This window comes from Erythrolamprus reginae, chromosome 3, assembly GCF_031021105.1.
Source record: "Erythrolamprus reginae isolate rEryReg1 chromosome 3, rEryReg1.hap1, whole genome shotgun sequence".
NCBI classification, from domain to species: Eukaryota; Metazoa; Chordata; class Lepidosauria; order Squamata; family Dipsadidae; genus Erythrolamprus; species Erythrolamprus reginae.
This window is the reverse complement of record NC_091952.1, coordinates 16,677,403-16,701,229: the sequence shown is the minus strand read 5'-3', so window position 1 is coordinate 16,701,229 and position 23,827 is coordinate 16,677,403. Positions and strand designations below refer to the sequence as shown.

The following is a 23,827-nucleotide window of genomic DNA, read 5'->3' as shown; positions in this document are numbered from 1 at the left end:
AGAGGGGCGGCATATGAGATGATAGATAGATGATAGATAGATGATAGATAGATGATAGATAGATAGATAGATAGATGATAGATAGATAGATAGATGATAGATAGATGATAGATAGATAGATAGATAGATAGATAGATAGATAGATAGATAGATAGATAGATAGATAGATAGATAGATAGATAGATAGATAGATAGATGATAGATGGATGCTATCTCACACTTTTGAGTTTTGGCTAAATTGGCCCACAGTGAACAATACCAGCTGCAAAAAAGGGTTATCAAATCGGATCAGTCTTGTGGGCAACCTGCTGTATCACCATCATGACTTCATAATCTTGGGATGTAGGACCCAAACCATACCTAGACAGTACTGGGTTCATCTAACACCCTGGCAAGGGCCTGTGGGAGAAAGCCAAATATTCACAGCTTCCAATCCAAGAGGATTGGAACCCACCGGATTTTAGAGAGGCTGTTCCATAGTCTACTTTGATATTCTACTGTTCTTGGTACTGTACTGGGTTGCATAACATAAGGGAGGCCTAGGGGAAGAGCCTTCTCTGTGGGGGGGGGGGGCTCTGGAATCAGCTCCCCCTGGAGATTTGCACTGCCCCCACCCTCCTTGCCTTGCATAAGAGTCTTAAGACTCACTTATGTCACCAACCTTGGGGCAATTAGGTCTCAGCCCCCTGGCCAATGAAATGAGCTATATGTTGTATGATTGAACTAGTATGACTGTTTTTAAATATTGGATTTTTAGATTGTAATTTTAAATTTAATTAGATTTACCATTGTACTGTATTGTTATATTACATGCTGTGAGCTGCCCCGAGTCCTCGGAGAAGGGCGGCATACAAATCTAATAAATAAATAACATCCTAAACTATAACTCAAACTTGACATGCTGGCTGTGGAATTCTGGGAGTTGAAGTCCACACATCTTAAAGTCGTCAAGGTTAGGAAACACTGCTCTGATGTTAACTTCTTCCTTTTACAACAGCTCTTCTAAATGCAGCTACTCTCAATTTTAAAGGTAGGCACTAGAAAGGTGTAGGCACCATAGTTAAGGACATGTAATAGGAAAGAAGGGAAATGCATTCATTAAGAGAAAGTCAATATAATACCACCCTTTTGGCTCCACTCTTTAATTTGCCAACTCCATTCCCTAGAATTAGAGGCATCAATTTAAAGGCGATTCAGCTGTTTTGAATTTTTAAAACACTCAACCCAGCATTAAATGTAATCTCATTTTGACAAAACATAGATGACAGCTCGTGAATACTTTCAAGAAGAAAGCAAACTTTCTGGAATTTCTTTTCTGTGTACCCAATGAACAGATGTCCATTTGGGCGTGTATGTTGCTAGCCTAGCAGTTGTGCAGTGATTTTCAACCTTTCTAACCCCCTTAATACAGTTTCTCATGTTATGATGACCTTCAACCATAAGTCTAGCGCCAATTTTCCCAACAGAGCTTTAAGCTGATTGGCAAGAAGGTCGCCCTATAAACACTTGATTGGTCGGTTTGTAAAAATATGTTCCAAGGTGCCAGAATAGAAGCTTTAGTTCCTAACACCATGGGAAATTTGTCTTTCCCCAGGGTCTTAGGTGACCTCTGTGAAACAGGCGTTCGATCCCCAAAGGGGTCCCGACCCCCAGGTTGAGCATCACTGGTGCTAGACTTGTCAATCAGACGATTGGCAGTTCAAGGCCCAAGCACTGCATGATGGGATAAGCTTCCGTTACTTGGCCCAGCTACTACCCACCTAGCAATTCGAAAGCATGCAAATGGAAGTAGATAAATAGGTACCACTCAGGGGTGAAATCAGCAGGTTCTAACATGTTTTGGAGAACTGGTAGTGGAAAATTTTAGTAGTTCAGAGAACTGGCAATTACCGCCTCTGGCTGGCCTTTGCAATAACCTTCCCCCCGCAGTCTGCATTGGTTGCTGATCAGTTTCCGGTCACAATTCAAAGTGTTGGTTATGACCTATAAAGCCCTTCATAGCATCAGACCAGAATATATCCGGGACCACCTTCTGCCGCACGAATCCCAGCGACCAGTTAGGTCCCACAGAGTTGGCCTTCTCCGGGTCCTGTCGACTAAACAGTGTCGGCTGGCGGGACCCAGGGGAAGAGCCTTCTCTGTGGCGGCCCCGACCCTTTGGAACTAGCTCCCCCCGGAGATTAGGATTGCACCCACCCTCCTTGCTTTTCGTAAACTTCTTAAGAGCCACCTTTGCCGTCAGGCATGGGGGAATTGAGACATCTCCCCCGGCCTATATATTTTATGCATGGTATGTTTGAGTGTATGTTTTATTTTAAATAAGGGGTTTTTAGTTTTTTAATTATTTAGTTTTTTAGTTATTGGATTGTTACCGTATGTTGTTCTTATTATTGCTGTGAGCCGTCCCGAGTCTACGGAGAGGGGCGGCATACAAATCGAATAAATATATAATATAATATATATATAAGAATGGGGAGGGAATGGGGATTTTGCAGCATCCTTCCCCAGCCACGCCCACCAAGCCACGCCCATTAAGCCACGCCAACAGAACCGGTAGTAAAAATTTGGATTTCACCACTGGTACCACTTCAGTGGAAAAGTAACAGCCCTCCGTGTGCCGTGATGTATAGCCATTCTACACATAGAATAGAAATCGAAATAATAAATAAAATAAATAAATTTTGGCCACACCACCAAAGAAAATGTCTCTGGACAACATTGGTTCTCACAGCGGAAATGGAGACCAGCACCTCTCTTTCGGGTCTGACACAACTGGACAGGAGAAACCTTTATCTTTATTCATCAATTAAAAGAAAAATTGAACTACAGTGATATTCCATCAGCAAATGCAACTGAACAGCACTGCCCCTTTCTTAAGAAGAGTCCATTTTGCAGGGTATGTTCTTTGATATGAAAGTCTCCAAAAGCACCAGTCAAAGGGAGTACAGAGGCAAATTCAAAGGTTTATGGGGTCTCCATAAGCACACTCCTCTTCCAAAGCCAAGTTGTAGTATTTCCCTTTTCCATCTTTATATGCGCTCGTCACAATCCGAAGCCAGCCACTTTCTCCCTGAAAGACATTAAGTTGCACCCATTTATGTACAAGCAGGGGTGGGCTACTGCCCAGACGGGGGTGGGGGGAACGCAGTGGGGTAGCGAAAACAGACCTCCACCCCAAAGCACCCAATTTGCACTGAAAGATGTTGAAAAAATGCAGGGCGTCTTGCATAAGCCATGCCCACAGTGTGGTAGTAAAAATTTTGGTAGCCCTTCACTGTGTACAAGTATTAAGTTCTCGGGTTAAGGTAGCACCCCAAAAATATTTCAAATCATCAGCCGTGTGTAAGAGAAAATAAAGCAGTTGAGTACAAGATATAAAATCTAATCAAGAAGTAACCGCAATAACGCAATAACGTGACTTACAACCACTATTGGGACCAGAATTTCTGTTGTTAAGTGAGTCACTCTGGTTTTACAACCTTTTTGCCACAAATCTATTAAACCAATCACTGCCGTTGTTAAGTGAATCATGCAGTCATTAAGGGAATCCATTTCCCCTATCGACCCTGCTTGTCAGAAGCCATCTGAGAAGGTCACATGAATATCTGATCCAGAAACAGCAACCATTGTAAATAAATGCTGGTTGCCAAACACCCAAATGTTCATTGCATGACCATGGGGGATTATGTGATGGCCATAAGTATGAACATTGGTTGTAATTTTAGTGCCATTGTAACTTTGAATGGTCACTGAATGTATAGTTGTAAGTTGAGGACTGTCCATAAAGATTAACTAAACCCTCTCCCTACAGAGTTGGGCCTCACATAACATCCAGAAGCAAAAATGAGATTGTTAGTACTGTGTGTATAACTTGATGGGTTTTCCAATATATAACTTAAGCCAGCAATGTATGGTTAAAGGAATTCGCACAATACTGCTTTAAGAGCTGGTGTTGCAGGCAGCTATAAGAGGGAGTCCGCAGCCTGTCTCTTTTTCGTGGACTAGAGCAGTGATGGCGAACCTTTTTTCCCTCGGGTGCCGAAAGAGCGTGCATGTGCGTTATCGCACATGCCTGAATGCCCACACCCATAATTCAATGCCTGGGAAGGACGAAAACCGTTTCCCCCATCCCCCAAAGGCCCTCTGGAGGCCAGAAATGGCCTGTTTCCCAACTTCTGGTGGGCCCAGTAGACTTGTGTTTCCCCCTCTCCAGACTCCAAAGGCTTCCTAGGAGCTGGAGGAGGGTAATAACGCCCTTCCCCATCCCCTTGGAGGTTCTCTGGAAGCCAAAAACGCCCTCCCAGAGCCTCTGTGCAAGCCAAAAATCGGATGGCCAGCACACACATGCATGTTGGAGCAGAGCCAGGGTAACAACTCACGTATCAACAGATATTATTATTATTATTATTATTATTATTATTAATTAGATTTGTATGCCGCCCCTCTCTGTAGACTAGGTATACATTTCTCTGCCTAAGAAAAATTACTTACGAATTTTTCTAGATAAGAACCTGGTGTACAAGATTTTTTTGCCTCTTCTTAAGAACCATTTTCCACTTACAAACCCGAGCCTCCAAAACTGTAACCCTAACTCATTAGGGCTGGGGGGAAAAGCTTTGAAAAAGCTACATTCGGAGTATAAGGAGCACGCAAATTTTCAGCCTCTTTTGCTGATCTTTGGCAGCAGCCTAGCCATGGAACTGTGATATCTTAATTACCCTCACTGAGAAACTGCCAAGATTCTCTCCCATGCATGACTTTAGCTTGTAAAAAGATACTTTATGTAAAAAAAGACTGATCTGAAATATCGGTGCGTGGTTTCCTCCTTTGTTTTCAAGCTACGTGGGCCTGGAATAACCAAGCAGGGAACTTTCCCTACCCAGCTAAATCCTTAAAAAGCAATAATATAGATTGAGGAGATAGAAATAACCCCGGAATTTTATTTACTGGGTATAACCAATCAGAGATACAAGAAAGAAATTTTACATTTAGTTATTCATATTTTGACTGTGGCCAGGATAATATATGCGCAAAACTGGAAAGGGGAAAATATCCCCAAAGAAGAGGAAGTTATTAAAAAAATATTGGAATGTGCTGAAATGGATATGATGACAAGACGGTTAAAAGACCAAGAAGAAACAGAATATTATGAGATATGGAACAAAGTGTATATATGGATAAACAAGAAGAAATATTAAAATAATGAATAAATAAATAAGAGAATTATATTAGCAGTGATATGATTTAAGATTTACGTTAGAAATAGCATTGAGATGATTTAAGAGTTATGTTAGAATTAGTTTATGTATGAAAATTTATCATATAAGGTAAAACAAATCTCTTCTTTTCATTTAAAGTAATAAGTTTGAATCTAAGTATTTTTTAAATGTATTCTTTTTCTGTATTGAAATTTTACTTCAAAAATAAGCGGGGAAGATACAACCCCACTTTTATGTTATATGTATGTGTCAGTTTTATCCATTTTATGAAAATCAATAAAATATATTTTTTTATTTAAAAAAAGCAATAATATAGATTGATGTATCCTGTCTTCCTTACCCAGGGATCTCCCCAAGAGTTTCGGACAATCCAGTACTCTGTTCCGTTTTCGATCCCCCAACCAGCAACGGAGACGATATGGTTTATCATACGCAAGATTCTGAATTCTTCATACAGGCCTCCAGTGTATGCATCCAGTTTAGAAGTAGCCATGATCCCACAACTACATTAAAAACAAAAAGCAAGAATAAAACCTTAAGGATGAAAACTACTGAAATGAGCAGCTTTAGATAACGTCATGAAGGCAAGGACCACCATCCAATCACAAAGTCTGGTTTTGGTCTGATTTAGTGAGAGGCGGTGTAGTGCAGCAACTCAGCTGTCAGGCTACTTTAAGGTTTAAGTCCACCCTTAGTCCTGGGAATTCGGATGCTAGCTCTTTGCAAGAAGGAAAAAAAATAGACTGGAAGAAGTTGGGTTTGTCATTGGAGAATAATATGGACCTGTCCTTACAGTTTTCTTGACAACAACATAGAAGATATTTCTTCTACAATGGTTTTATTCTTTGCAACCTTTTGGGATATTTGATTAGATTAGATTAGATTTATTGGATTTATATGCTGCCCCTCTCCGCAAACTCGGGGCGGCTCACAACAAGGTAAAAACAATACATAATAACAAATCCAATACCCACCAATCCAATTACAATGTTAAGCTAAAAAAATCATAAAAAAACAACCCCAGAATATTAAAAAACAAGTACACAATCAATTTAACACCAGAATAACATGGGCAAGGGGGAGATGTTTCAGTTCCCCCATGCCTGACGGCAGAAGTGGGTTTTAAGGAGTTTGCGAAAGGCAAGGAGGGTGAAGGCAATCCTAATCTCAGGGGGGAGCTGGTTCCAGAGGGTCGGAGCCACCACAGAGAAGGCTCTTCCCCTGGGTCCCGCCAGACGACATTGTTTAGTCGACAGGACCCGGAGAAGGCCAACTCTGTGGGACCGAACCGGTCGTGCGGCAGAAGGCGGTCCCGGAGATATTCTGGTCTGGTGCCATGAAGGGCTTTATAGGTCATAACCAACACTTTGAATTGTGACCGGAAACTGATCGGCACCCAATGCAGACAGCGGAGTGTTGGAGTGATATGGGCATACTTAGAGAAAAGACATAAAAATATGCCCTCTATTAGCAGGATAACCAGGGGTGGGCTGCTGGGGGTTCGCAGGGGTTCGGGAGAACCGCTAGCTAACATCCAATCCTGGGCCTAGAAAGTTTAGAACTAAGACGCCTTAAACAAGATCTAAGTATTGCCCACAAGATGATATGCTGCAACGCCCTGCCTGTCGGCGACTACTTCAGCTTCAACCACAACAACACAAGAGCACACAACAGATTTAAACTTAATATTAACCGCTCCAAACTTGACTGTAAAAAATATGACTTCAGTAACTGAGTTGTCGAAGCGTGGAACTCATTACCGGACTCCATAGTGTCATCCCCAAACCCCCAACACTTTACCCTTAGATTATCTATGGTTGACCTATCCAGATTCCTAAGAGGTCAGTAAGGGGCGAGTACAAGTGCACTAGAGTGCCTTCCGTCTCCGGTCCTACTGCTCTTCTATATCTCCTATACCTTTCTTCTATTCCTATATCTCTTCTTCTATTCTTTCATTGATATGTTCTATTATTATATCTTCTTTTCTATTCTTTCTTAGATATATTTTACTATGAGTATCTCCTCTATAACCTTCATCATGTATTTTACTATGTGTATATAGATATATATCCACTAAAACCCACATTGTGTATTGGGCAAAATTAATAAATAAATAAATAAATAAAATTTTGTGCAATTTTGAAAAAACCCAAATCCCACTCCTGGCTGGGCCCCCCCAACCCTCCATGCCCCTCAGGGCAGATTCCGATTCCCGCGGCCTCACCTGTGTACGTGAACATCCGAGCATGTTTTTGCTTCTACGCATGCACAGAAGCAAAGAACCGCCAAAATCTTGCATGCGCATCCTCTTGCGACATTTTGCTTCTTGCACATGCGCAGAAGCAAAAACACGCCGGGATGCATGCATGCACACAGGAGAAGTGAAGTTGTGTATGCAGCGCAACTTTTCACTACCACTGTGCCATCCTTATCCGTACCAATAGCAACCCGATACTGTTGCCCCTCCCCAGAGTGCCCCTGTGGCCCATTTTGAATGCAGGTAAGTGCAGGGCATGCGCAGAAGCTCAACAAGTGCAAAAAACAGGCCTATTGGAAGTTTGGAGGCTCGACAAAAGTCTCTGGAGCCCGGGAAAGGCAAAAACACATACGTGGCCCACTATGGTGCAGGAGGCCAACTAGGCCACACCCACCATGGCCACGCCCACCCAGAAATTGGACAGAGAACCCCTTGGTAACATTTTTGAAGCCCACTCCTTAGGATAACTCTTGAAAACAGGACCATGTTTAGTGTGACTCAACTTAGGCAGGTGACTTTGGGTCAGCCCCCCTCTCTCTCAGCCCCCTAGAGCAGTGATTTTCAACCTTTTTTGAGCCGCAGCACATTTTTTACATTTTAAAATCCTGGGGCACACGACCAACCAAAATGACACCCTAAGACACTCTCCTCTCTTTTTCCATCCCTGTCTCCTCCCCACCCTTGTGTGTGTGTTTTTATACACACTCTTGAACCATTTCCAAAAACAGGTGAGGGCTGGGGGGGTTTCTCTCTTATTCTTTGGGTGCTTTTTATCATATGCTTTAAATCAAGAGTCACATCTCTTTCCTCTAATTCTCTGGCTTTATCATTTTCTTATTTCTCTTTTTTTCCTCCCCTTTTTGCTTATTTCTCTCTCTCCCTTCCTCTCCTTTTCTCTCTCTCTCTTGCTTTCTTTCTTTCTCTCTCTCTTGCTTGCTTTCTCTCTGACACTTGCTTTCTCTCTCTTTCTTTTCTCTCTCTGTCTCTCTGTCTCTCTTTTTCTCTTGCTTTCTTTCTTTTTCTTTCTCTCTCTCTCTCTCACACACACACACTCTCTCTCTCTGCAAAAAGTTGTGAGACCAGAACTTGAACTTCCTTCTTCGTGGCACACCTGACCATGTCTCACGGCACACTAGTGTGCCACAGCACACTGGTTGAAAAACACTGCCCTAGAGCAGTGTTTCCCAACCTTGGCAACTTGAAGATATTTGGACCTCAACTCCCAGAATTCCCCAGCCAGCAAATGCTGGCTGGGGACTTCTGGGAATTGAAGTCCAGATATCTTCAAGTTGCCAAGGTTGGGAAACACTGCTCTAGAGCAGGCGATAGCAAACAGCAGGCAATTTTCTGAAATCTTGCCAAGAAAACTACAGGGACTAATCCAAGCAGCCTCCAGCAATCATTAGCATTTAGACTTATATTCCGCTTCACAGTGCTTTACAGACCTTTCTATGCAGTTTACAGAGTTAGCGTACTGTATATTGCTCCCAACAATCTGGGTCCTCATTTTACTCACCCCAGAAGGATGGAAATTTGAGCCTGGTGAGATTCGATCTGCCAAATTGCTGGCAGCTGGAGTAGCCTATAGATCTGCACTCTAACCACTGCACCACCGTGGCTCTATCACCAGTTATCCAAAGGCATCCCACACAAAAAATTATAACAGATCAAGTGAGTGTTAAAGCATCATTGAGGGAGGAAGTACTGGCGCCCTCTTATGGCGAACCAGCCCAAAATATTTAAAGTGATAGTACAAGAGACTACAATAGGTAGTTTACAATGGCAAACCCTAACAACCATGTACCTTGTACTAACAAATCATGTGCTGGCTTCTGTACCTAGATCAGTGTTTTTCAATCTTGACGTTTAAGATGTGTGGACTTCAACTCCCAGAATTCCTCAGTCATCCTATCTTAAACTTGTGAAGGTGTGAGAAACGCTGATCTCAGTATCAAGCTTGCTTTACCTGATGGGTCCATTTGCATAGATTTCTGCCATCATTTTCTCTCGACCGCTCACAGATCCATAATCTCCCACTTTCCAGAGGGTGTAATTTTTTATTACGTGGCATTCCCCGAAGGTAGTACACGTTCCACATTGGTTAAATTTCTTGCACTCTATGAAAATCACACACACAAAAATTGACACCAGAAAATTGCCTTTCTCTCCTCAAAATGAGAACAATGAAATGCTCTCCTGCTTGTTGTACCTGATGTATTTTTCATCCAGGAATCGCCTCCTTCTTGGCTTCAAAAGGAATCAGCCTCCACCACCACTCATTTAAAGTGGCAAATACAGTGGTACCTCTATTTAAGAACTTAATCCGTTCCGGGACCAGGTGCTTAAAAAAGTTTGTAAGTTGAAGCAATTTTTCCCATAGGAATCAATTTAAAAGCAAGTAATGCATGCAAACCCCTTTAGGAAAGAAATAAAAGCTCGGAATTTGGGGAGGAGGAGGAGGAGGAGGAAGAGGAGGAGGACAGTCACTGCCAAAGGAAGAAGGTGAGGTGAGGGGAATAAAAAAAGTCCAAAACTTTAAGGCTTAAAAAAAAAAAGAGGGACTCTGAGGTGGCAAGGAGTAGCACGCGTCTCCCATACACCCGGCGTGAGGCTGCCTCCCATACACTGCGCCAGAGAGAGAAACCCAGGAGGAATGGCAGAAAACTGGCCGGGCCTTTGCGCCACACTCAGATTTCCTGGGAAATTTTTCCGGGCTCGGGTTCTTAAGTAGAAAATGGTTCTTAAGAAGAAGCAAAAAAAATCTTGAACATCCGGTTCTTATCTAGAAAGGTAGAGGCGTTCTTAGGTAGCGATACCACTGTACTGTATAAATATAGCAAATAAATAGTTTCATGTAAAAAGCTAAAAACTGATAAGGACCAGTTTGGTGCAGTGGTCAAGGCATGAGTGTCGTATCGCTTAGATTCTGCCATGAGTGAAAGTGAGCGTTACATATGTGTTACTAGAGTTTTCAATTAAGTATTTTAAATTGTTTTAAATATTGTTTCTTTCTTGCTGGAAGTCGCCCAAAGTCCTTCAGGAGTTCAGTGGCATATAAGTAAGATAAACAAACAAACAAACAAACAAACATTGAAACTCTGGAGAAAGTGCAGAAAAGAGCAACCAAAATGATCAGGGGTCTAGAAACCAAGACTTACGAAGAGAGACTGCGGGAACTGGGCATGGATAGCCTAGAGAAAAGGAGGGCCAGAGGGGACATGATAGCTGTATACAGGTATACGAGGGGTTGCCACAGAGAGGAGGGGATCACTTTATTCTCCAGGGCACTGGAGGGCCGGACGAGGAACAACGGCTGGAAGCTGACCAAGGAGAGATTCAACCTGGAAATAAGGAAGAACTTCCTGACGGTCAGAACGATCAACCAGTGGAACAACCTACCAGCGGACGTTGTGAACTCCAATACTCTGGACATTTTAAAGAGGAAATTGGACTGTCATTTGGCTAGGATGCTATAAGGTTCCTGCTTAGGCAAGGGGTTGGACTTGATGACCCGCATGGTCCCTTCCAACTCTAACAATAAATAAATAAATAAATAAATAAATAAATAAATAAATAAATAAATAAATAAATAAATAAATAAAATAGCTTTGCCAATTAATTGGAACTTTGAGGAATGCTGTGCCTCGGACTCTGATTTAATTTCGGATGCTATTTGGAGGCCCTGACAGGAAGGCTACATCAGAGCTTCTATGGGTGGGATGGAGATAAGGCCCCTTGGAGCTGATACCTATCTGCAGAACTAACTAACACTAACACATGGAGATCCAAGGATGGAGAGGCAGAGTTGCGCAGATTTTCAAGTAGCAAAAGGGAAGGGTTTAGGGTTGTCTCACTTTGATCTTTGGCCTGGTAGTTGTTGCAGGTCTCGTCAGGGATGCCATGATGGTGAGCGTATTCCCATACGGCCATGTGGTCTCCACCGTGACAGGTGCCCGCCTGGGCGCAGTCAATAACATTCTGAACGGAGAGGTAAGCAGAAGGCCAGGCGCCTTTCTTCTTGATGTTGATGCGATCTGAGAGAAGAGGAGCAGATGGTGGGTGAACAACAGGAGTTGGGGCCTTTGGCATTCTGGATTTTGAGGGGTGCATTCTTCTGGGGGGAAAGGGAGCAGCCAGCCTTTTGGAGGGGATAAGGGGCAGATTTTTTGACTTTGAAACTAGGTCCAGGTGGACTTGCAAGACAATGATCACAGTGACATCCTCCCATGGGCAATATTGGGCTGACCCCAGTATGCCTGGGATTGCCATTCCCGTAACAGGAACTGAGATGTGCGCGCATTTGCATGTCCCTGCCACATGCACGTGTGCCCCCTTGCACCCCTGTGTGAGATTCTGCTTCCATGCATGAGTGGAAGCAAAGAAATTGGCGAAAATTGGCAAAATCTTATGCGAGGGTGTGTGAACATGTGAGATTTCAGCGATTTTTGGTCTTTCTATGCTTCTGCGCATGTGTGGCAGCAAAGAAATTGGTGAAAATTGCTGAACTTTCACGCGAGGATGCGTGAACATGTGAGATTTCAGCGATTTTCAGTCTTTCTTTGCTTCTGCGCATGTGTGGAAGCAAAGAAATCAGTGAAAATTGCCGAACTTTCACGCGAGGATGCGTGAATGTGTGAGATTTCGGCGATTCTTGTGCTTTCTTTGCTTCTGTGCATGTGTCAAAGCAAAGAAATCGGTGAAAATTGCTGAACTTTCATGCGAGGATGCGTGAATGTGTGAGATTTCAGCGATTCTTGTGCTTTCTTTGCTTCTGTGCATGTGTCAAAGCAAAGAAATCGGTGAAAATTGCTGAACTTTCACGCGAGGATGCGTGAATGTGTGAGATTTCGGCGATTCTTGTGCTTTCTTTGCTTCTGTGCATGTGTCAAAGCAAAGAAATCGGTGAAAATTGCTGAACTTTCATGCGAGGATGCGTGAATGTGTGAGATTTCAGCGATTCTTGTGCTTTCTTTGCTTCTGTGCATGTGTCAAAGCAAAGAAATCGGTGAAAATTGCTGAACTTTCACGCGAGGATGCGTGAATGTGTGAGATTTCGATGATTCTTGTGCTTTCTTTGCTTCTGTGCATGTGTCAAAGCAAAGAAATCGGTGAAAATTGCTGAACTTTCATGCGAGGATGCGTGAATGTGTGAGATTTCAGCGATTCTTGTGCTTTCTTTGCTTCTGTGCATGTGTCAAAGCAAAGAAATCGGTGAAAATTGCTGAACTTTCACGCGAGGATGCGTGAACGTGTGGGATTTCAGTGATTTTCAGTCTTTCTTTGCTTCGACACATGCGTGGAAGCAAAGAAATTGGAGCAAATTGCTGAAATTTCACACGAGGATGCTTGAACGTGCGAGATTTCGGCGATTCTTGGGCTTTCTTTGCTTCTGCGCATGCGTGGAAGCAAAATCTTGCACGGGGGTATGTACACCCACTGCCGTGCATGTGTGTGCCTGTGCCAGCCTCTGGACCGATCTGATAGGAAAAGGTAAGTGTGGCCCATCACTGCCCATGGGGTATTTTTACTTCCTAAGAACAACGCTGGGGCCTTTTGTGGGAACATTCCCTTGATCGCAGGCCTAAGAAGGGACCAAATCAAGGGTGGGCTGCTGGGGTTCACAGGGGTTCAGAACCTCTAGATCAGTGTTTCCCAACCTTGGCAACTTGAAGATATCTGGACTTCAACTCCCAGAATTCCTCAGCCAGCATTCGCTGGCTGGGGAATTCTGGGAGTTGAAGTCCAAATATCTTCAAGTTGCCAAGGTTGGGAAACACTGCTCTAGATAATAGTCTGTACAGTTCAAAGAACTTCCAAATCCCATTCCTGGCTGGCTCCACACACACACACCCCGTGGCCCATTTTGGATGCAGGTAAGTACAGGACATGCACAGAAGCTCAGGAGGGAGAAAAACGGGCCTACCGGAAGTTTAGGAAAGCTGGAAATGGAACTGTTTCCTGCCTCCAGAGAGCCTCCAAAGCCTGGGGAGGCTGTTTTCACCCTCCCGGAGGCTCAATGAAAGCCTCTGGAGCCCAGGGAGGGCAAAAATGTCTCTCCCCCCCCCCACCCGCCATGGTGCAGGAAGCCAACTAGGCCACACCCACCATGCCCACGCCCACCCAGCAACTTTGCTAAAAAATTTGAAGCCCACCCCTGGGTCACCAAATATTCACCTGCCTGATAAAAGCCTCCCACCCAGAGTTCCCTCTAAGCTGAGCAGTGAGCAATCGCTCACTTAAAAATCATCATCAACTCAGAGTTTTCCAAACCTGCCCAGAAGCCGAGAGGGAAAGAGTGAGAGGGAAGGAGAGAGAGAGGAAGAGAGGAAGAGAGAGAAACAGATAGAAAAAAGAGAGGAAGGAAAAGAGAAAGAAAAAGAATGGGAGTAAGGAAGAGAGAAAGAAAATCAAAATCTAGTTTGAAACTAGCTCAACTATTTAAGTGGCATTTTGATATTGATAGAGTTGCCCTATTATGAGCTCACTGTTATAGACACACAAGTACAGTATTTTATTTTGAAATTCTCTGAGGCAAAACAGGGTGGGCTTTTTATTTGTTTGTTTGTTTGTTTATTTATTTATTTATTTATTTATTTATTTATTATTTCTGTGCCACCCAGTCCCGAAGGGACTGCCACTCAGACACTATACTTTTCCGCCCGCCCCCCCAAAAAATTAGAGGGAACACTGCTCCCACCCACCCTTATTTTTACAGGAGGTGGGGCTTCAATCATACACTTGCAACCATCATTTTGACTTTTTCAAAATTCTCCCCATGGCTATTTCTTATTTTAAAAATCGTAGGTAGTCCTCGGGTTATGACTGGATGCCCCCGCCCCAATGTACTTATTGTCTGGATTTCACCTTCCAATATTCAGCCCACACCACCCCTGTGGGCATATGATTTCAGTTTAGCCTCTGGGTGGGATGGGGGAGGGCATGTTTACCCTCCCCCTGGCTCCAGGGAAGCCTTTGGAGCCTGGGGAGGGTGAAACACAAGCCTACTGAGTCCACCAGAAGTTGGGAAACAGGTCGTTTCCAGCCTCCAGAGGGCCTCTCGGGGTGGGGGAAGCTGTTTTTGTCCTCCCCATGCGTGATAGCTTCACATCTTGCTGCTCTAGGAAGGTGCATAACATTCTCAAAGACTCTTCTCATCCTGCTTACAATCTTTTTGAACTGTTGCCTTCTGGCAGAAGATACAGAACAACTAGAACTCGGACCACACGTTTCCTTAATCGTTTTTATCCCAGAGCTATACTCGCACTTAACAACGAAGTAAAGGGTCACCATCAGTGAACTGTTGGACAATATTACTTGGCTTGTCATGTAGATGGTTGAGTGGTTTAGGGTGGGGAATTTGTAGTGGGTGGGACATTTTCTATTTTTTTATTCTATTTTTTATTCTATTTTTAAATTTACCTATTCTAATTTTATGTATGGTGGGACTGGTCTCTGGGTGTCACACGAGTTTTGTTGCCAATGACAATTTGTTGTTTTGACAATGACAATAAAAATAATAATAATTATTATTATTATTATTATTATTATTATTATTATTATATGCTCCGAGGAAAAAAAGGTTTGCCATCACTGCTTTGGAGCAAGGAACTATTTGTAGTTATCATGGGAGCTAGCCACAGACCCAATGCCGCATATCCCTGTTCCTACTCCATAACAGACACTGACAAACCCCATCCCAGATTACATCAGTTACCAATGAATCAAACAGAATTCACCTCTTCACATTAGGTTTGGGGAAAGGTTATAGTGTGAGAGCTGGTGAAAATTATTGGAGGTTAAGGGAACAGAAAGATGTAGGAGAAGGAATGTCAGAAAAGGGAGTGAATCAAAAGAGGAATCGGTTTAGAATCTCTACGTAGTCATAAACAGACTAAGTCCAACCCCTCTTCAACTCTGTTGACCTTTATCTCACACCAACATAGTGCTATTAGTTGAGTAGATTCTTATGCATAGGCATGTTGAGTAATAAATTAGTTTAATTGGAACTTCACCTGTGGTTTTGATCTTTCACCCTGACAAAAAATCAACTTGGGAACCAACCCATAGAGAAAAGCACTATTGACTAAGGTTAAATTATAATAGACAGGAAGGGAGCCTCCATATTCAGGCGCAGTGTATCTTTAACAAGGAAGAGGCAAGCACAGCATAGAACAAACACCTACCTGCTAGAGCACTGGTGCTGCCGTGAGCCCAGCAAGATCCACAGTATTGGGGAATGTGCTGATTTCGAGTGGCGCTCACATAATTGACTCCATCTCTATTTCTCCAGTCCAAAGTCTTGGGCAGATTTGAGATGTCCAGATATTCATGAGGACGAGGATAGGTTCTGTTAAGAGGAAAGATGAGAATGTCAGAAGGGAGAACCAACTGATCCCCCCCCCCCGTTTTGTGGAGGCAAACAGGAATAATACGTTCTACCGTTGGTGGAAATTTTTACTCATTTTTCCACTTAGCTGGCAATTGTGTTTAAGCTTCTCGTGATTCTATTGTCTTCCAGACATGCAAACCAATAAGAAAAGTTATAAAAAGTACGGGGAAGTTACTCAAAAGAGAAAAGTATCAAACAGCGAGATGCGATGCACACAAAATGTGCATTTTGTGAAAAAGCAAAACTATGTGAGTCAAACAGAGCCAGCAAATAACACAGGAAATTCTGGTCACCCCATTTACTATCAATAATGAAATTACACTTTATCGTCATCATCATATGATTGCACCTATGTCAGTGGTGAGGACTCCTCAACCTTTAGGCACAGGATGAACAATTCTTTTTTAGACCTTTCCAAAGACAGAATTTTCTGGCATCAACCAGGATCTTTATGAGGACCAGGTGTGATAAGTGACCTAAATGATAATGTTGGTAGCCAGTGTTTATTTATTATTTATTTATTTTGTCCATTACACAATGAGGATTTTAGTGGGTATACACATAGTAAAATACATGATGAAGGTTATAGAGGAGATACTCATAGTAAAATATATCTAAGAAATAATAGAAAAGAAGGTATAGTAATAGAACATATCAATGAAAGAATAGAAGAAGAGATATAGGAATAGAAGAAAGGTATAGGAGATATAGGAGAGCAATAGGACATGGGATGGAAGGCACTCTAGTGCACTTGTACTCACCCCTTACTGACCTCTTAGGAATCTGGATAGGTCAACCGTAGATAATCTAAGTGTTGGGGGTTTGGGGATGACACTATGGAGTCCGGTAATGAGTTCCACGCTTTGACAACTCGGTTACTGAAGTCATATTTTTTACAGTCAGGTTTGGAGCGGTTAATATTAAGTTTAAATCTGTTGTGTGTTGTTGTGTTGTTGTGGGTGAAGCTGAAGTAGTTGCCGACAGGCAGGACATTGCAGCATATGGTCTTGTGGGCAATACTTAGATCTTGTTTAAGGCGTCTTAGTTCTAAACTTTCTAGGCCCAGGATTGAAAGTCTAGTCTCGTAGGGTATTCTATTTCGAGTGGAGGAGTGAAGGGCTCTCCTGGTGAAGTATCTTTGGACATTTTCAAGGGTGTTAATGTCTGAGATGCGATATGGGTTCCAAACAGATGAGCTGTATTCGAGGATGGGTCTGGCAAAAGTTTTGTAAGCTCTGGTAAATAGTGTGAGATTGCCAGAACAGAAGCTACGTAGGATTAGGTTTACAACTCTTGAAGCCTTCTTTGCTATATTGTTGCAGTGGGCTTTGGCACTTAAATCTTTTGTTATTAGTATACCAAGGTCTTCGTATTTGAAGTCTGCTAGTTGAGATTTGGAGTTGCCATGTGTTAGACCACTCAGAAACAGCGTCAAGGTCTTTTGGAGAGTAGTTGTGTTATCGGTGGTGTTGAAGAGTTTTACATCGTCTGCGAAGAGGACACAGTTGCTTGTGATATAATAGCAAAGGTCATTGATGTAGAGAATGAAGAGCGTTGGTCCCAGTACACTACCTTGGGGAATGTGGATGTGTTGGGCCAGCTTCTTCTGAGAACTTCAGCATAAAAGTCCAGGATCTTCCCTATGTTTATACTCTAAGAAAATGCTTCTGGTTCTTCCCTGTGACCCACCAGCTGGAAGCAGCACTGTAGATTTATTTTATTTATTTCTTTATTTATTAGAATTCTATGCCATCCTTCTCAAAGGGTGGCATACAACACTGTAAATGCAGACAATATATGTGAAGAAATCTGATTATTTTTTAAAATAAATATACAAAATTAATAAAGATTCTAAAAACCCCATGTACAGTCATCCACATTCATCCAATTCAATCATTCACAACATCGGACGGAGACAATCTCGTCGCTCATGGCCCCCATGCCCACTGGCAGAGGTAGGTCTTCAGAGCTTTACGAAAGACCACGAGGCAGGGGGCGGTACGTATCCAGACGGTCAGGGCCGCCACAGAGTAGGTCCTGCCAGATGACATTGTCTGGCCAAGGGGACCAGGAGAAGGCTGACCCTGTGGTACCTAACTGGGCACTGGGATACGTGAGGCAGAAGGTGGTCCTGTAGGTAATCTGGTCCTAAGTCATGTAGGGCTTTGTAGGTTATAACCAGATACTGGAACTTATCTGTAGAGCACTTCGGTTTAACAAGATCAGGTGGAAGACAAGATACCCTGGTTGTCCAAGAAAGCAAACAAATGAATCATAGAACAAAGTAATTTAGAGTAAGAAACAACAGACTCAAGCTATTATATTTTGAACACATTTACGAACATCTGGCTCCTTTCAGAAGTCTACAACACTGGGAAAGATGGAGGGGAAGAGATGAAGATGACAACCAGCGGCAAAATGGATGGTCATTGCAGAGGAGAGTCATTGTTGGAAGATTTCGAAAGGCCAAGTTGGACACAGGACATCCTGAAGAAGGTTCATCTATGCAGTCACCAAGAGTTGATCCGGACTTGATAACACTTAATCATATCAAATAGCAGATTAAGAAATAAGCTGGAATGCCTGACTTTGTTTCCCGTGAGTCACAATCTTATGTCCTAAACTGAAAAAAGAATGGAGGTCAGAGAGATCATTAGATAATGAAAAGGGGAAAATGAATCCTATCTTAGAAGAAGGGAGAGGAGTAAAAAAGGTGGATTCCCTTCTCAATGATGAAAGGGGATGAATGTTAAGTACCATATTTGGGAACATCCATTATGTTGGATCCCTTGATATTTGACACATATCCTATAATAGGGCTGCTTCTTATTTACTATTAGAGTTGAAAGAGACCATCAGGTCATCAAGTCCAACCCTCTGCCCGAGCAGGAAATCCTATAGCACCCCAGCCAAATGGCAGTCCAGAGTGTCCAGAGTTGTGGAGTTCACAACTTCTGCAGGCAGGCTGTTCCACTGGTTGATTGCTCTGAAGTTCTTCCTTATTTCCAGGTTGAATCTCTCCTTGGTCAGCTTCCAGCTGTCGTTCCTCGTCCAGCCCTCTGGTGCCCTGGAGAATAGAGTGACCCCCTCCTCTCTGTGGCAACCCCTCATATACCTGTATACTACAATCATGTCCCCTCTGGCCCTCCTTTTCTCTAGGCTATCCATGCTCCGTTCCCGCAATCTCTCTTCATAAGTCTTGGTTTCTAGTCCCTTAATCATTTTGGTTGCTCTTTTCTGCACCTTCTCCAGAGTTTCAATGTTTCTTTTGAAGTGTGGTGACCAGAACTGAATGCAGTGACCAGAACTGAATGCAGTATGTGCATTCTGATGTGCTGAGACACACAAAATTAATTTATGCATGCAAGCATAAACACCCACACGGTTCTCTGAATAGATCTAATGATGCTGATCGTTAGATGTGTGGACATCGTATCTAAGGAACTAAATAACTAGTATATTCATTTGATACTTCCCATGAGGGAAGCAGAGCAACATAAGTACCTGCATGGGAGAATTTCCACAAGGAAATTCCAGGATTCAAGGCTGTACTGCTAAGGCCGACAACTAGGTTGTAAAGGGAAACTTCAACTGTGCTTATGGTCCGACTTCCTCTTTCCTTTGGTTTACAGACCTTTGACCTTTGACTACCTCCGGAACCGCCTGCTACCGCATGAATCCCAGCGACCGATAAGGTGCCACAGAGTTGGCCTTCTCCGGGTCCCGTCGACTAAACAATGTCGTTCGGCGGGCCCCAGGGGAAGAGCCTTCTCTGTGGCGGCCCCAGCTGTCTGGAACCAACTTCCCCCGGAGATTAGAATTGCCCCCACCCTCCCTGTCTTTCGTAAACTACTCAAGACCCATTTATACCGCCAGGCATGGGGGAGTTGAGATATTCCTTCCCCCTAGGCCATTACAAGTTATGCATGGTATGTCTGTGTGTATGTTTGGTTTTATAATAAGGGTTTTTAGTTGTTTTATTATTGGATTGTCACATGCTGTTTTTATTGTTGTTAGCCGCCCCGAGTCTACAGAGAGGGGCAGCATACAAATCCAATAAATTATTATTATTATTATTATTATTATTATTATTACAATTATTAATTATTAAATGTGAGGATTGTTTGTCAAATAATTTTTTCATCACTGTGGAACTGGCGAAAATGTCTAATAAAATTTCACCCCTCGGCTGGAAATGTCAAAACATACAGAGCACATATTTTCATCTGTGGTGGACATTCAAAAAAGTATTTAAAAATGGGTTCAAATTAGAAAAATAATAGAAGAAATAATAACAGATTGTATGGTTTGGAAACCGGAAATTTATTTATTGGGAAATTCTGGGAGTTGAAGTCTACATGTCATAGAAGAGCCTACTTTGCCTACCCTTCATATAGACATATTATAACAGGTAATTATGTGAAAGAAATATATTATTTAATAATACATATAGTGTCAGTGGCCAAATTAGCTTATGCAACAAAATGGAAACATAATGACACACCAAATGATGAGGAAATCATAAGGAAAATTCTAGACAGCACAGAGGTGGATAAGATGACAAAGGAATTACAAGATGAAGAGGAATCCGAATATTATTTAACATGGAACAGATTTTATGAATGGTTAAGCAACCAGGATAATAAACTATAGACTGTGTAAATACCAATTACTGTCTATATATAAACAATAAAACAAAAAGGAACAGAAAATAAATGGGTATATATAGAAAAGCATACAATAATTATATCATTCAATCAATATATTCATTCAATAAAACATTCTTGTCTGCAGTGGTCTATTTCAGGGAAAGGCAAAGTTGGATCTTCTATGACTTGTGGACTTCAACTCCCAGAATTAGGCCAATCATGTTAGCTCAGAAATTCTGGGAGTTGAAGTCCACATATTATAGAAGAGCCTACTTTGCCTACCCTTGATATAGACATATGAATATATGTGTATGCATTGTGATGAACTGATTTTTCAGCTGAAAGAACGATAGGAACTAAGTATCCTAACGCTATGTTTGTATATTGTGTTTTTTTGTATAGGAAAAAAATAAAATAAGAATTCTATTCTATTCTATTCTATTCTAGCATAGCTGGCTGAGTTGAAGTCCACAAGTCTTAAAAGTTGCCAAGTTTGAAGACCACTGTCCAAGATGTTCATTTGGTTTGCTATGCTGGCTAGAGAATTCTTGGAGTTAAAGCCCACAAGTCTTAAAAGTTGCCAAGTTGCAGCCCCTCTGTGCTAACTTTCTTTCTTTCTTTCTCCCTCCCTCTCTCTTTCTTTCTTCCTCCGTCCCACTCTTTCTTTCTTCCCTCTCTCCTTCTCCTTTCTCTCTTTTTTCTTTCTTTCCTCCCTCTCCTTTCTCTCTTTCTTTTTTCTTTCTTCCTCCCTCCCTCTCTCTCTCTTTCTTTCTTCCTCCCTCCGTCGCTCTCTCTCTCTCTTTCTTTCCTCTCTCTCTCTTCTTCCCTCTCTCCCTCTTTCTTTCTTTCTTTTCTTCCCCCCTCTCTTTTCTCCCTTGCCTCTTCCTTCCTTCCTTCCTTCCCCCCTCTCTTTATTTTTTCTTTCTTCTTTCCCGCCCTACTCCGCAGACTCATCTCTGCTCACAACAAAATAGGCAAAAAAAATACAATGTATAAGAAATCTATTTTTTAAAAAAAAAACGGATCTCAAACCCCAACGCGTTAAAACATGCATCGCTTAACCCAGTTAAAGGGGATTACGAAGGATCTAGTTGGAGGATATCTCGATCTCATCTCCATCATTTGCAGCACAAAGTTGGGGGGGGGGGGGAAGCGAGCTGCCCATACGTGAGCGGCGGGAGCCGTTCCGCGCCTTTTTTTGGGCACGGGTGGGCTCCTCCGGTTCCGGATAGACCGAAGCCTGACCCAGGGTCCAAAAGAAGCTACCTCGTAGTAACCCAGCATCCTCCCTGTAGGAGAGGGTCACTCCTCTCCGCGCGTCCCCCGGCCACCTTCGTCCCCCTTTGCGCCCTTTTCTCTGATCCGACCAGGTCCGGATGCCCGGAGATCGCCGCGCTCCCGGCACCGGCTGCGTCCCGGCAGATGCCCTCCCTGGAGCCCGGCTGGGGCGACGGGATTGCGCTTCGGCTGCCTTACCGGAGGTCGGGGAGCTTGCGCGGCAAGGGCTTGTGACAGCTCTGCCCTTCCTGGAAGTGGAGAGCGGCGGTGGCGGCGGGGAGAGAAGCGCAGGCGCCCAGCAGCAAAGGCAGCAGCAGCCGCCGCAGGGCGAGGACCGGCGGCAGGCGAGGCACCGGCATGGTTGAACACCTCTGGCGACGATTCACCCAGGCCGATTTGGCCCCGCGGCCGCCCGCTGCTTTATAAAGGGAAGCCCGGGTGCCGGGCGTGGATGACAGCAGAGGCAGGCGCGCACACACAAGTGGAGGCAGGTTTAAGTTCACCCACGCGCGCCTTCTCTCTGGATTCCCCGCCTCCAAGCGTGGCTCACTTGCACCCTGCAAAAGCAGAGCCTGGGACAAGGTATATATAATGTCATATTTTTGATATGTATATATATCATAATCTCTCTATATAATCTCTCTCTACATACATACATACATACATACATACATACATACATACATACATACATACATACATACAGTGGTACCTCTACTTAAGAACGCCTCTACTTAAGAACCTTTCTAGGTAAGAACCAGGTGTTCAAGATTTTTTTTGCCTCTTCTTAAGAACCATTTTCTACTTAAGAACCAAAGCCTGGAAAAATTTCCCAGGAAATTTGAGAGCAGCACAAAGTCCCGGCCAGTTTCCTGCCATTCCCCCTGAGTTTCTCTCTCTGGTGCAGTGTATGGGAGGCACGTGCTCCTCCTCCCCATCTCAGAGTCCTTTTTTTTTTTTAAGCCTTAAAGTTTTGGATTTCTTCAATTCCCCTCACCTCACCTTCTTCCTTTGGCAGCAACTGTCCTCCTCCTTTTCTTCCTCCTCCCACCCAAATTCTGAGCTTTTACTTCTTTCCTAATGGGTTTACATGTGTTGTACCTCATAATTCTTGACAAATGCATCTTTTCTTTTATGTACGCTGAGAGCATAAGCACCAAAGACAAATTCCTTGTATGTCCAATCACATGTGGCCAATAAAGAATTCTATTCTATTCTATTCAGTTGACCTTTCAAGAAATATTTATGGCCTGGATCTTTGAAGGAACAAAAGAACCCTTAAAATCCTTAGCAGCTAGTCCTCGACATACAACAATTCATTTAATGACCGTTCACAGTTACAACAACTGTGGGAAAAGTGACGTATCACCACTTTTCACACTTGCGTCCCTTTCAGACAGCTGGCCAGTGACTCACATTTATGACGGTTGCAATCTCCTGGGATCATGTGATCACCTTTTTGATTAGCAAAATCAATGGAAAAGCTGGATTCAACCACATCACTATCTTAATTTCTGCAGTGATTCACTGTTAATGAATGCAGCAAGGAAAGTCGTAAAATGGAGCCAAACTTGCTTAACAATGCCGTGCTTACCAACAGAAATTTTGGGCTCCATAGTGGTTGTAAGTCAAGGATCTGCCTGTACTGATGATCTTCCTTCCCTATAAAGGCAACTCGTGTTTTAAACAGGTTCTACTAGGATGGTCTCGTTGCCGTAATATTTAAGGTCTAATAAATTGATAGCTTCTTTGCATTGCTTGGTGAAACTATGGAGCTCACTACCAGACACTGTAGTATCATCACCAAACCCCCCAAAGCTTTACCCTAAAGACACTATTGACCTCTCCCAATTCCTAAGATGTCAGTAAGGGGCGTGCATAAGTGCATCAGAGTGCCTTTCGTCCCCTGTCCCAATGTTTCTCTCTTACTAGTATCATGTATATAAATATTATTATATCTTTGTATACCACCGATATATACTTGGCAAAACAAATAAAGAAATAAAATAAATAAACTTCTGGGCCGAGCATCTTC

At 43.0% G+C, this 23,827-nt stretch overlaps 2 protein-coding genes across 2 annotated transcripts in view; both read right to left on the bottom strand.

The window, feature by feature from the left end:
* Positions 1-23,827, bottom strand: part of PRELID3B (PRELI domain containing 3B) — a 137,309-nt gene that overhangs the window by 62,119 nt on the left and 51,363 nt on the right. The window lies entirely within an intron of this gene.
* LOC139165587 (cathepsin Z-like) lies at positions 2,778-22,344 on the bottom strand. The gene is made up of 6 exons (XM_070748789.1): positions 21,991-22,344; positions 15,660-15,823; positions 11,331-11,510; positions 9,443-9,593; positions 5,560-5,722; positions 2,778-3,070 (listed from the first exon to the last, which is right to left on the bottom strand). The coding sequence occupies exons 1-6, from the start codon at positions 22,149-22,151 to the stop codon at positions 2,957-2,959; spliced, it is 933 nt and encodes a 310-aa protein (XP_070604890.1). The 5' UTR covers positions 22,152-22,344; the 3' UTR covers positions 2,778-2,956.